We start from the raw sequence: 14,277 nt of genomic DNA on the forward strand, positions 1-14,277 counted from the left end.
GAGATAGTGTCTCCAAATCTTAAAAGCAAACACTACGACCGCTAGTTCAAGGTCATGAGTTGGGTAGTTCTTATAATGAACCTTGAGTTTCCTAGAGGCATATTCTATCACCTTACGATGTTGCATGAGGAAACAACCTAAACCTACTCGAGAAGCGTCACAATAAACCACAAACCCTTTGGTACCCTACGATAAGATTAACACTAGAGCGGTGGTGAGTTTATCTTCCAATAATTGGAAACTCTTTTAACATGATTCCGACCATTCTAACTTGGAATTCTTCTAGGTCAAGGACATCAATGGAGATGCGATAAATGAAAATCCCTCAACAAACCTCCTATAGTATCCGGCTAAACCCAAAAAGCTTCGAATGTCTGTAGGACTCAAAGGTCTAGGCCAACTTTTGACCGCATCCGTATTTCTCGGATCAACCTGTACACCTTCACTAGAGACAATGTGACAAAGAAACACAAATGATCTCAACCAAAATTTGCATTTACTAAATTTAGCAAAGAGTTGGTTGTCCTTGAGGTCTTGCAAAAATATCCTCAAATAGTTCATATGATCATTCTCACTCTTGAGTATATCAAGAAGTCGTCAATAAAGGCAATCACAAACAAATCAAGATAACTTCTAAAAACTCATTTCATAAGTTCCATGGAAGCCGCTGGGGAATTCTTAAGAACAAATGATTTCACTAAGAATTCAAAATGACCATATCTAGTTTGGAATTCCATTTTTGAAATATCAACACCTCTCGCTCTAAGTTGGTGATAAACCGACCTCAAGTCAATTTTTGAAAAGTAACTCGCTCCTTGGAGTTGGTCAAACGAATCATCAATCCAAGAGATTGGATACTTATTTTTTATCGTGACTTTATTCAATTGCCGATAATCAATACACATATAGAGAGACCCATCTTTCTTCTTCATAAATAGTACCAGAGCATCCGACAGTGATATTCTAGGTTGAATAAAACCCTTATCAAGCAGATTCTTAAGTTCAGCCTTTAATTTCTTCAACTTTGTCGAGGCCATCCGATAAGGAGGGATTGAAATAGATTGTTAATACGACAATAAATCTATGCCAAAGTCTATTTCCCTTTTAGGAGGAATTCCGGGCAAGTCATCAGGAAAGACTTCTAGAAATTCCTTCACTACGGGGACCGACTCTAGAAGAGGAATCTCAGACACAAGATCCTTGACCCTCACAACATGATAGCGACAACCCTTAATAATCAACTTACAAGCTTTTAGGAATGAAATGATCCTACCCTTAGGGATTGAGTTTCCCCCTTTCCATTCTACTTCAGGTTCATATAGGAAATTTAAACTTTATTACTCGAGTTCTACAATCCATAAAGGCAAAACAATCATGTAGTCAATCCATTCCCAAAATGAAATCAAGCTCCAACATATCAAGTTTTACCAAATCAACCAATGTGACTCCTTTGGGCAAAGAAATGGGACAACTTCCATAGACTCTTCTAGAAACCACGGAATCATCTATCGGGGTACAAACCGAAAAGGGTTCATCTAAGACATTGAGAAGTATATTAAATTTCATAGCCACTAAATGGGTTACAAAAGGCAAAGTGACACAGGTTTCCAATAATGCATAAACATCAATTGAAAATACTTGCAACATACTGGTAACAACATTCAGAGAGCTATCTTGATCACCTCTGTATTGGAGATAATATAAGCAATTCTTCTTAGGAGCATCAAGGTTCAGAGAACTAGCTTGTGCTAGAGTATCTTCCCTTCCTTGAGCCGTCAAAATAGGGCAGCCTCTCTTCATGTGGCCACTCTTACCACAACTATAACAATTTCCCGTTCCAACTAGGCACTTGTCTTCATGCTTTCTAGCACACTTTGCACAAATAGGTTTCTCAACATAAGAACCAACACTTTTTCCCTCTTTAGGCTTGGAAGTAGAGACTTGACCTTTTTTTAACGCTTGGAGTATCAGGAGGACCTTGGTTGGGGAACCTCTTCTTGAACCTTGGCTTATCTTGAACCTTAAATCTAGCCTTGGAAGAATTTCCATCTTCGACCTCTGTCCTCTTCAACTCCCTACCAACTTGCTTAAGCTTTGTTCCTTGATTTGTTTAGCATGTAACATGAGACGGGAGATGTCCATGCTAGAAATAAACATAGATGACCTATATTCATTAACAACAAGGTTGGATATCCCCATAACAAAATTTGTTCATCTTGTCCCTCGAATCTGCCACCATAGTAGAAGCATGTTTGGATAGTTGAGTGAACTTGAGGCTATACTTTTTCACACTCTTACCCCCTTGATGAAGATTGATGAATTCTTGTATTTTCGTCTCCTTTAATTCCAAGGGGAAGAACCTATCAAGGAAAATCATCTTGAATGAAGCCCAACTAATCGAACCTTCTCTAACGGGTCTCTCCTCCTTCCATTGTTCATACCAAACATGAGCCACATCTTTGAGTGTATAGGCGGTTAGTTCCGCATTTTCTTAAGAAGACTCTCACATAATGTCTAGTAGCTTGAACACCTCATCAATGAACCCTTACAGGTCCTCCTCCACTTTGGAGCCAAATAAAGTAGAAGGATTCATCCTTGTGAAATCCCTAATCCTAGAAGCGATAGTGCTAGCATTGGGGTTCACTTTCACCCTTCTGTCCCTAGCAACTTGAGTTGCCAACACTTAGTCAAACTATGAATAGACACCCTTATCTCGACATTAGAGATAGCCCCTTTTTCAATAGGAACTTGAGGGTTTTGAGGAGCTTGAGGGGGAACTGCCTCATTCACATTCTCCTCCTCGGCCCTCCTAGCATCATTCATCCTTGTGTTCATTGAATATATACAAATGAAAAGGATTATAAAAAGTACTAGATAAAGTTGATACTCTTATGCACGACTTAAAATGTCAAAAGAGTGAAAGTTCCTAAGTGTCTCATAGCCTCTCATTCATAAGTTTGGTGCACTTCACACCCATGAACATTACTCTAATTGACGTGGTATTTTGTGACATTAATCCTACATTATTCTCAACCTTATGCTCTGATACCATGTTTGTAATGACCCGAGAGCACCCCCTAGTCGTTACCGGAGTATTCGACCTCGAAGAGGTCTTGTACAAGCCCTTAAAATTTGTTATAGCATGCCTCATAGAATAAATATGTGGAAAATTTAAAACTTTTACTTTTGAACTTCAACTTTACTTCATATATAAAAATAGAATCTAACTTCGTCACCTCATATCATCTAGACATAGAAGTGTAGAGATTGGGACTTAGCCTTTACATCAATAAGGAGTCTAGAAATTGGAAAGTACAACAATGTCTTTCATCATAACAAAAGAACTAAAAGCTAGAACATATTGGCCTTGCCTCGGACTTGAGGACTCACTAACTTAGACAAGCAAATCAAAGTGTCTTGAGAAATAGCCTTGAAGTCTCCTCAAAGGCCCAAACCTATAATGTTTGGAAAAAAAAGGGAAGAAAATATGGTTAGTAAATCACAAGTACTAAGTATGACTTCTATGCATAAAAATCATCAATGCATGTACAAAAGGATATTTTAGTCAAAACATGTTTTTACCAAGTAAATCCTATATTCACATAAAGTAAGCATCATAAGCCAACCCAACATGTTATCATCCCAACGTGTATGCAACCCAAGCTATACTTGTGCAATGCAAAAAATAGATTCCCTTAGCCTTATCCTAAGCGAAGTATCAAATTAAGCAACCTACTTCATACATACATTCATAATGTCATATTACATCATATCTAGTCATACATATGGGGATCATACATAGCTTAACATACATAAATTATACACAACACAGTCATAGAATGCAGCTACAACCATCTCTTAGGATCCCACAAGTGCAATGTATAAAAGAAGTCTCATATCCTCCCTTACACCATGTAGAACCCCTTAAGAAAGCCCTGGTAAGAGTTCATACATTTTATTCATTTCATCTACTTTTACATTAGCGGAAGAAGTTGCAATAACCGACATGACACCATGAAAGCTATATGGAATCCGGTGTTCTATAACACACACAAAAAAGAGAGGGTTAACACGTGGCTAAGGTGTGAACTTTCTTACATAGCTATCTACATGGATCCACTAAGTTAGAGTCCTATATGGGTACATAGTTAAGGGTTAAGAGATTGTTACTAGAAACCCTAACTTGCTAGATGTGGGGTTTCCATAAAAAGACAACACATATATTGGGAATCCGGACTTGCTAAACGTGAGGAAACCCATGTGGGGAGCCAAACTGACTAAACATGAGACCCCCATCTCATTTACATGCCCTTACGGTGCTAAGCATATACCCTTTAGTAATCATCTTTTGTCATCACTTAAGTTCACGTTATCCTTTACTAGACTCTTATGTAAAAATCTTATCATAATAGCTCATAGGTGTTCATAAGTGAGAACAATCCTTTCACTTAGAAACAATAGCAAGTGAGTTAACCTTTCACTTTAACAATCATTATAATCATGAGAACTACCTTCCAATCATATAACAATAAGGCCATATCATACATACTTATTTCATAGCTAATTCAAGTGTGGGGTTAAGGATGAGGGGACCTTGTCATCAATACCACAATAACACATCATAAATAACATCATTATTATCTAATTGATCCATCTTTCATAATTGAATTTAAGGTTGAATCAACATCCATACCTTTTTACCCTTCATGGGACTTCATGCTTCAATCAATAATGGATAACCAACACATAATAAAAGGTAGTTCATGAAGCAATAACATAACTAACATCAATAGATAACCAACACATAATAAAAGGTAGTTCATGAAGCAATAACATAACTAACATCAATATAAACAATTGATATATTCATCATCTTCAACCAATTCACCCACATCAAAATCCAACATTTATGAAATTGGGAAGAACGTGGGTCCATGGAATTTCAAGTTAACAACAACAATTATCCATCTTTATGCACCTAGAAAACTATAAGTAATCATAATTCATTGTAATTGATTCATAAATTTTGTTTTTCAAAGAAGACCCATGTGTAGAGAAAAACCCTAGATTTGGGAATTTTTGAAAATATTTTTGGAGGGACCTCTTGGGGAAAGGAATCACAAGAGCGAAAGAAACAAAACCTTAATGAATATTTATCCATGAAATTGAGTTGAAAACTTGGAGAATTGATCTTCTTCTTGAAGTTCAATGTCCTTAAATGGATGTTTTGGTAGAGATAGAATTTAGAGAGAGGTGAGAGCAATTGGGTTTTAAATTTGGGGATTTGTGTTGGATGGAAAAAAGTGGGATAAAAATGACTTAAAACATATATATACCCATCCCCTAAAATACCCAAAACACCCCTCACTTTATTGGACCTTTTAACCAGACAAACTTGACTTAATTTTCTGAATTTTCATCGCGGATCAAGTACGTGTCGTGGAGGTGTTCCATCAAGTTTCTGGAAATTAATTTTGGGCAGAGGAGTATGCGACGCGGACCAATATATTGGACCTTGGTGGAGCTAGTCTGTGACGAGGACATGCTCCCTCCAAGAACAATTTCTTGCTGGCCACGTGTTTGGTCCTCCTCAAGGACCCCTACGTGGTACTTGGGGGTTCGTAACTGAACGTTTTGATCCTCTAAACATTATTTTATTTATTTAATGTATTTTCATAAGTTTTACCCTTGATACAACTCTACCAAACCTTCACAAGACCTAAGGACATCTACTAGTTCAGTTTCACTAGTTTTCGAACGTCATGGTCGTTCCTTGATGTTTAGGCTATAATACTTCCAAATCAAGTTAATTACATTATTTTAGGTCTTGAACACCATTTTAATCATTATTTGTTAGGTGAGGCTCTAGTCTAGGTCATAGAATTTCTGTGGTGTTACACAAGCTTTTTTGACACAAATCTCATGCTACCAAACAAGTACATGAAAGAGTTGAAAAAATGTGTAAAAGCTCTCTATAGAATGGTGAGAGACAAGTTAAATGGAAGGCACTCATTGCATGGGACAAATTTTGGTTGCTGAAAGTAGCAGGAGGAATTAATGTTACTGATATCTACATGTGGAATAAAGGAGCTATACAAAAGCACTTTTTGGATCAAAACAAGAAGAAAGATAAAATATGGATTGTATGGGTTCATACCTTTTACCTAAAAGGTAGGAAACCATGGGAAGTAAGAGCAAACCAGGCTTCTTGGATAGTGAGGAAAATTATTCTGGCAGGACATTGGCTTGATGAGAAGGGTTTGCAAATTGCAGAACACATGGAGACAAATGATTTTAATGTCAATGAAATGTATAAGAAGCTAAGGGGTGAGAATATTAAGGTTCCATGGAGGAGAATGATTTACAACAATCAGGGAAGTCTTTAATGGATCTTTACACTGTACTTGGCGATAAATAGAAGACTTTACACCAGATATAGACAGAAAAATGGGGGATCACAAACTATATCTTATGTCCACTCTACAAGGAATCAAATTAAACTCATCAGCACTTATTTTTTACATGTATATTCTAAAGAAGGTTGTGGCAAAAGCTCCTGAATTGGCTATCAATGAATAGAGTTAGTAATTGATCGACTGAGGAACTGAAATGGGTTTTAGAACATGATTCAAGAAAAATAATACATACAGAGATCTATAGAAAAACATTAGTTGCAACACTCTACTACATTGGGCAAGAAAGAAACTACAGGATTTTTCAAAACAAGGAGAGGAACACAGAGATGAACACTAGAGTAATCATCCAAAACATACATTGTATAGCTAGTATGATACCTAGGTTTATAGGTTTTATGCACAAACTTAAATTTTATCCTTAGAACATGTACTAGCAAGAACAAATTTTTGAATTAGATGGACTCTGAGAGTGGAAGTTGTCCACACACAGAGTTTCCAACATTGTACACATTTCAAAATCTGGTAATAATAAATTATAGTTACCAAAAAAATATTGTTTAAATTTCTATTCCGTTTTAAAGTTATATATCATTCATTTTATGTTTTAACTCAAGTTATATAATATTCATTTGTATGTTTTTCTTACCGTAGATTTATCGTTCTGATTCTTAAAATTTTCATGCAACATAGTCTCAAATATAATTTCATCAGGGTTTAGGAGGTAGGACTTTTTTAATAATAAATTATCAAATCAACTATTTTCATGTTTATATTGCATATATGTACATACATTATCGTGAACTTGCAGATTTCATTTTTACTTCACATATATATAATCCTTCCTCAAATAGTAAAAGTTACTTAATTGAATATTGCTTAATTTAAGAAATTGAAATATTAGTTTTGCTAATGGTTTTTTGGTAAACGTGGTTTCAATGTTTACACTGCTTCAGTTTTCTACAGTTTCGGTATGTGATGAGCTCCTATTTGCATGAATTGGCTAATTTCCTCAAATTTAATTGACTACCCATACATATCTGTTCTTATCAAATAATTACTCTAAGAGATATGAAAATTTATAGTTTGAAGCTTTTGTACAACAATACTCAACTACTTAAACTTATCTTATTACTTACACTCAATAATAAAATTAAAATGTTGGTGTTTATAAAATAAATGGGTAACAAAGTATTTTTGTTGGAAATTTAATTTACTATAATAAGTGTAATTGATATCACGAGACATTATCTACATATGATTTTACTATTGATAAGTTCAAGTTACTAATTAACATCAATTCCCCATGTTTGTTTGTTTTTGTTGCAGCCTAATTAACATATTAGATGCTTAGATGAAGAATATAAATTATGTTATTGTTTTTACACGGAAGGATCTAAAAAGCCTTTAAAGTATTTAAATTAGTACAAAACTATCATCCATCCACCTATCATCCCTATAATACCCATGACGTCTACCTTTCGGCTCAAAAATACCCTCGATGTTAATCCTTTGATTCATATTTGCCCTTATTTGTAATAGATCCTTTAAAGTAAAATTATTAAATGGTTATTAATTATATTTCTTAATGTGATTGGTGCAAATTTAATCCACTTTCAAATAAATAATAAAAATGACATTTTAAAAAAAATCATTTTTTCTATAAGACCACTTGTGATTCGTATTTTTACCCGATACACTTAAAATAATATTGAAAAAATAACTAATTTCATGGTATCTTTCTATTGTCCTATTTTGAATCAACCCCAATTTATTATAACGTAACCCAACTTATAAATGGAGATCCAACTCAAATCCATACTTACCCTGACTTATTATCCATATAAAAGTTTATTATTTTCATTAATATAAATTTTTTTCTAAATAATCCAAATGTCTTGTTCATACTTCATTAGGCTATTACTAGTCACCAAGAGCAAGAGGATTCATCAGATGTTATTACTGGTATGATCCAAGTCTTTAACATTGCTGTTTATGCTTTGCTAGATCCATGAGCGAGTTTATCCTTTGTAACTCCTTATGTTGCTATGAATTTTGATATTCATTCTGAAAAATATAGTGAGCCCTTCAACGTTTCTACACCTGTTGGTGCGTCAATTCTAGCGGAGAGAGGTCTATCGTGATTCTACCATTTTCGTCAATCACAAGAGCACCATGGATGATTTAGTTGAGTTAGACATGGTAGATTTTGATGTCATTCTTTGTATGTACATGCTTCATTCAAGCTATGCCTCAGTTGACTGTGGAACTCGAGTTGTTAAGTTCCAGTTTCCTAATCAGCCAGTTATTGAGTCGAAGAGTAGTTCAGTAGTACAAAAGGGTAATTTTATCGTACCTTAAGGAAAGGAAGTAAGTTTCCAAGGCGCGTGTCTATCATTTAGTCTGAGTTAATGACTCTAGCATCGATATACTCTTATTTAGTAAGTTTTATTAGTAAAAGAGTTTCCAGAAGACATTCTAGAGGATCTTCCTAGAGTCCCTTGAGAGAAAAATAGATTTCAGTATATATTTCTTCTTTATACTTGTCCTATATCAATTCCGCCCTATAAAATGGCACCAGCAGAGTTGAAAAAGCTTAAAAATTAGTTGAAAGATATCCTATAGAAAAGTATTATTCGATCAAGTGTCGCACCTTGGGGCACTCTGTTCTTGTTTGTGAAGGAAAAAGATGGTTCCCTTAGAATGTGTATAGATAACCGTCAGTCGAACAAAATCATCAAAAATTAGTATCCTCTTCCGAGAATTGATGATCCCTTCGATCAACTTCAGGGTGCCACATGTTTCTGTAAGACAGACCTCAAATGTGGCTACCATCATTTGAGAGTAAGGGAATGTGATATTCCAAAGATAACTTTTAGAACACTGTATTGTCATTATGAGTTACTGGTCATATTGTTCGGTTTAACTAATGCACCTCCAGCGTTCATGGACCTTCTGAATAGAGTATTTAAGCTTTAGTTAGATAGATTTCTTATCGTATTCATTGATGACATACTAATCTATTCGAGGAATGAGGAAGATCATGCTAGTAATCTAAGAGTAGTTCTCCAAACTCTAAAGGATAGAGAATTTTATGACAAGTTCTCTAAGTGTGAGTTTTTGCATGAATCTTTGTCTTTGTTAGGCCATATAGTTTCGGATGATGAAATTAGAGTTGCCACTCAGAAAAAAGAGGCAATACACATTTAGTATTTATTCACATCTCCAACTAATATCGGAGTTTTTTGGGGTTATCTGGTGATGAGTCCACGATATGGACTCATTTAGAGCTTTATCTGGACAGATTTTGTGTTCTCAAATGCTTGTTTTGTGCCATTAGTTGATGTAATGTCCTTGATTTTAAGGTATTTGGATTTAGGAAGAAAGCAGGAAAAATAATATTCATAAAGGAATGAAGCAAGCTAAAATAAGGAAGAAGTAAAGGCTTGGTGATCGCCATTGTCACTCGGTGATTTGGCAAGTTTCCACTCTGACGCCTTAAATTACAGAATGTTGGAGCTGTATAGGGGGTGAATTCGGCGAGTAGCAGTCCTATTTGGCGTGTCACCAATCATTTGGGCGAGGGATAACCAGGTCACCCAAAGTGAAGATGGAGATCCAAACAAGTGTTGAAGGGTGAACTGAAAGGAGAAAGGGCAACTAACCGAATCATTTGTTGTTCCCAATTTGACCGCTTAAAATTACAATAGCTGGACCAAGAAGAAGTGAAAATGAAGGCGAGAAGAAGGACAATTAGCGAGTCACCTATTGTCGGTGAAGCTCGACTTACCTCGCTGATTGGACTTAACAAGTCTCATATCTTACTTATTTAAAGTAATTTTTGCTCGAGATATAAAGCATGCAAAAAAAGGCAGGAACTAAATATGGAGAGAAAATATACTGCGGGGGGTATTTTCAAGTGATTTTGAACAATGTTTTGTTAGAGATTTTGTAGTAGTGAAGATTTTTGTTAAGTTTGACGATCAAATTTCATTTTCCTAGCTATGAAAAACATGGTAGATGTTGATTTTCCATTTTTTTACTATGATTGGCTAAAACCCTCTTCGATGAGTTTTGACTATGTGACTAATTGTTGAGTTTTACTAAGTGGGTGTTATTAATTTGCAAATAATGGTGTTAATTTGAAGCGAGTCTGAATTTTTTTTCGTTTTGGGGTCATGTTGCATGATTAGGCTATTAGGTTCAACACTTATTTTGTTTCGTTTCCATATCCTCAAGGGTTTGAATAGTAAGCTCCGCTTTACCATCCGTTTAAGGATGAAAAGCGATACTCAACTTCACTTTAGTACCCAACCCTTCTTGAAATGACCTCCAAAACCTAGATGTGAATTGTGCACCCCTTTTCGATATGATGGATAACGGAATACCTTGGTGACACACAATCTCATCTATGAAGATACTAGCATAATCCTCCGCCGAATAAGTAGCCTTGACGGGAATAAAATGAGCGGACTTGGTCAACCTTTCAACCACCACCAAAATGGAGTCATACCCTTTTTGGGTCTTAGGAAAACCTACCACAAAATCCATATTGATGTCTTCCCACTTCCAAGTAGGAATTTTGATTTCTTGTAGTAAGACACCCAGTTTTAGATGCTCGACTTTCACTTGTTTTCAATTCGGACGCTTAGCAACAAACCCCATTATGTACCCTTTCAAACCTTCCCAACAATACACCTATACAAGGTCATAATACATCTTTTTTCACCCCGAATGAATGGAATAATGGAACCCATGAGCTTTTTCAAGGATACGGTTCCTCAAATCATCAACATTTGGGACACACAACCGCCCTTGATATCTCAAAACACCATCCCCCCTAAGGAGAAGGATTCATTAAACTTGCCAAGCACCGATTATTTCAACTCCATTAATTGTTTATCAAGGTGTTGTTTAGACTTCACCTTAACAACTAAAGTTAATTCGGAGTTATGATTGACCATCATACCTCCATTAGAAGAACCCTACAATCTCACTCCCAATCTAGCCAAACGGTGAACCTCTTTCACAAGTCCCCTTTTGGCTTCATCAACATGAGAAACACTACCCATAGACAAACGGCTAAGAGCATCCGCTACAACATTCGCCTTTCCCGGATGATAAAGGACACTCATATCATAGTCCTTCAATAGCTCTAGACACCTTCTTTGCCGGAGTTTTAACTCCTTTTCGGTAAATACATATTGGAGGCTTTTATGATAGGTAAATATATCAACATGGACACCATACAAATAATGCCTCCAAATCTTCAAAGTAAACACCACGTCCTCTAACTCAAGGTCATGAGTGGGATAGTTCCTCTCATGCACTTTAAGTTGCCTAGAAGCATAGGCAATAACTTTCCCATGTTGCATAAGCACACAGCCCAAACCAACATGGGATGCATCACAATAAACCACAAAGCCCTTTCTACCTTCTGGTAGTTTCAACACTGGAGCCAAAGTAAGCGTATCTTTCAATAATTGGAAGCTCTTTTCACATGCTTCGGACCACTCAAATTTCATACATCTTTTGGGTCAAAGTAGTAAAAGGAGATGCAATGGACGCAAAACTATCCACGAACCTCCAATAATAACCCGCAAGACCCAAGAAACTCCGTATATCAGTTGGAGTTAATGGTTTCGGCCATTTCCGCACCGCTTCGGTTTTCCTTGGATCAACCTCAACTCCTTCACTAGATATGATGTGACCAAGAAATGCTACCAACCTCAACCAAAACTCGCATTTGCTATGCATGGCAAATAATTGATGCTCTTTAAGGGTTTGAAATACTACCCTCAAATGACCCATGTGATCACCTTCATTCTTCGAATATACCAAGATGTCATCAATGAACACAATGACAAATGAATCTAGGTAACTTCAAAATACTCTATTCATTATGTCTATGAATGCTGCCTCCGGAGCATTAGTGAGACCAAAGGACATAACAAGAAACTCATAGTGGCCATAACAAGTCCGAAAAGTCGTCTTTGGTATATCTTCACCTCTCACCCTTAGTTGGTGATACCCCGACCTCAAGTCAATTTTGGAGAAGTAGCTTGCCCCTTGGATTTGATCAAATAAATCATCAACCCGAGGGAGAGGATACTTGTTCTTGATTTAGACTTTGTTGAGTTGGCGATAATCAATACACATTTTCAAGGACCCATCTTTCATCTTCACGAAGAATACCGGAGCACCCCATGGAGAAATTCTAGGCCTTATAAATCCCTTATCTAGCAAATCTTTAAGTTTTGCCTTCAACTCCTTCAATTCAGCTGAAGGCATTCGATAAGGAGGAATTGAAATAGGATTTGTTTTCGGTAGCAAATCGATACAAAAATCAATTTCCCATTCGACAGGAATACCGTGAAGGTCATTAGGGAAAACCTCCGGAAATTCACTCACTACGGATACCGACTTAATGGGAGGAATTTCGGAGCCAAGATCTTGGACTCTCACTATATGATATATGCATACCTTAGAGATCATTTTGCAAGCCTTCAAACAAGAAATAATACGACCTCTAGGAATAGAACTTCCCCCTTTCCACTCAACAACGGGTTCATTCGGGAAATTGAACCTCACTACCCTTGTCCTACAACCGATAGTGGAAAAAATAGAATGCGACCAATCCATACCCAAAATAATATCAAAATCAAGCATATCTAGTTCAACTAGATCAACATTAGAAACTCTATTGGGAAACACAGTAGGACAATTTCTATAAATCCTCTTTCCAACAACCGAATCACCCACCGGTGTAGACACTAAGAAAGGCTCATGCAAGACATCGAGTAAAGTATCAAACTTTTTAGCCACAAAAGATGTAACAAAAGACAAAGTAGCACCCGGATCAAGTAAAGCATAAACAACAATAGTAAACACTTGTAACATACCGGTCACCACATCAGGAGAGGTCTCTTGCTCACTCCTAGTACGAAGAGCATAGAAGTGGTTCTTCATTGGAGCATCACTAGAACCACTAGCTTGTCCATTCTTCTCTTGCCCCTTCATGTTAGGACAATCTCGAACCTTGTGGCCACTCTTGCAACAACTAAAGAAATTACCCGTTCCAACTAAACACTCACCGAAATGACCCTTTCCACACTTGGCACATGTCGGCTTCTCATTAGGTGAGTTCCCACTCTTACCCCTTGGAGCTCTTGGCTTTGCCACTTTTTAATCTCTAGTTTTTGGGAGACACGTAATTATCAAGGATATTTAATCTCATGCTCTGATACCAAGTTTGTCACATCCGGGGAGCACCCCCTAGACGTTATCGACATTGTCGTCCTCATTGAGGACTAAGACTAAAATATGCGGAAAAATTAAAACTTTTAGCATTCATCATAACATTCATTGGCTAAAATATGCGGAAAAATTAAAACTTTTTAACTATATTTAATCGGAGGTTTACATTGACCTCTACAGACACATAATAGTACATTATGGAGTATACATAGACCATTTCGTATAGGAAGATTACTTAGTCTTCTACTTTTAGTCATACACACAAAAGATAAAATTAGAGTCATAAAATCCGTCTCTTCTCAAAAACCATCTAAAGCGACAATACAACATGGGCATAGCCCTACAACAATAACAGTAAGCCACATATAAGCTTTATACGATTTGTCTTCAAATGAAAGATAGAATCAACATAAGTGTCATAATATCTAAACAATCCTAGGTAGAATGTCGGCATCATCATCGGGAAAATGAGGATCTACCACTTGTATGATAAGAGTATCCAAGCCTTCTTCTCAATCGCCTCGAACTAAAACTCCACGACCGGAACCTATAGTGTTTGGGAAAAGGGAAGAAAATGGGGTTAGTACGCCACATTTACTATGTATGA

The 14,277-nt window shown here is 36.4% G+C and overlaps 1 protein-coding gene across 1 annotated transcript; it reads right to left on the bottom strand.

Moving 5' to 3' along the window:
- Positions 1-11,398: 11,398 nt before the first annotated feature.
- Positions 11,399-13,433, bottom strand: LOC114074070. The gene is made up of 3 exons (XM_027911989.1): positions 13,058-13,433; positions 12,609-12,877; positions 11,399-11,599 (listed from the first exon to the last, which is right to left on the bottom strand). The coding sequence occupies exons 1-3, from the start codon at positions 13,431-13,433 to the stop codon at positions 11,399-11,401; spliced, it is 846 nt and encodes a 281-aa protein (XP_027767790.1).
- Positions 13,434-14,277: the final 844 nt, after the last annotated feature.

The sequence above is a fragment of the Solanum pennellii genome, chromosome 9 (assembly GCF_001406875.1).
Source record: "Solanum pennellii chromosome 9, SPENNV200".
NCBI lineage: Eukaryota > Viridiplantae > Streptophyta > Magnoliopsida > Solanales > Solanaceae > Solanum > Solanum pennellii.

Coding starts and splice junctions, on each gene's coding strand:
- LOC114074070 (XM_027911989.1), bottom strand. CDS start 13,433: ATGAAGGGGCAAGAGAAGAATGGACAAGCTAGTGGTTCTAGTGATGCT. Junction 12,878..13,057: donor TGATTTTGATATTATTTTGG/GTATGGATTGGT, acceptor TATATCATATAG/TGAGAGTCCAAGATCTTGGC. Junction 11,600..12,608: donor TTTCTCCATGGGGTGCTCCG/GTATTCTTCGTG, acceptor TTTACCGAAAAG/GAGTTAAAACTCCGGCAAAG.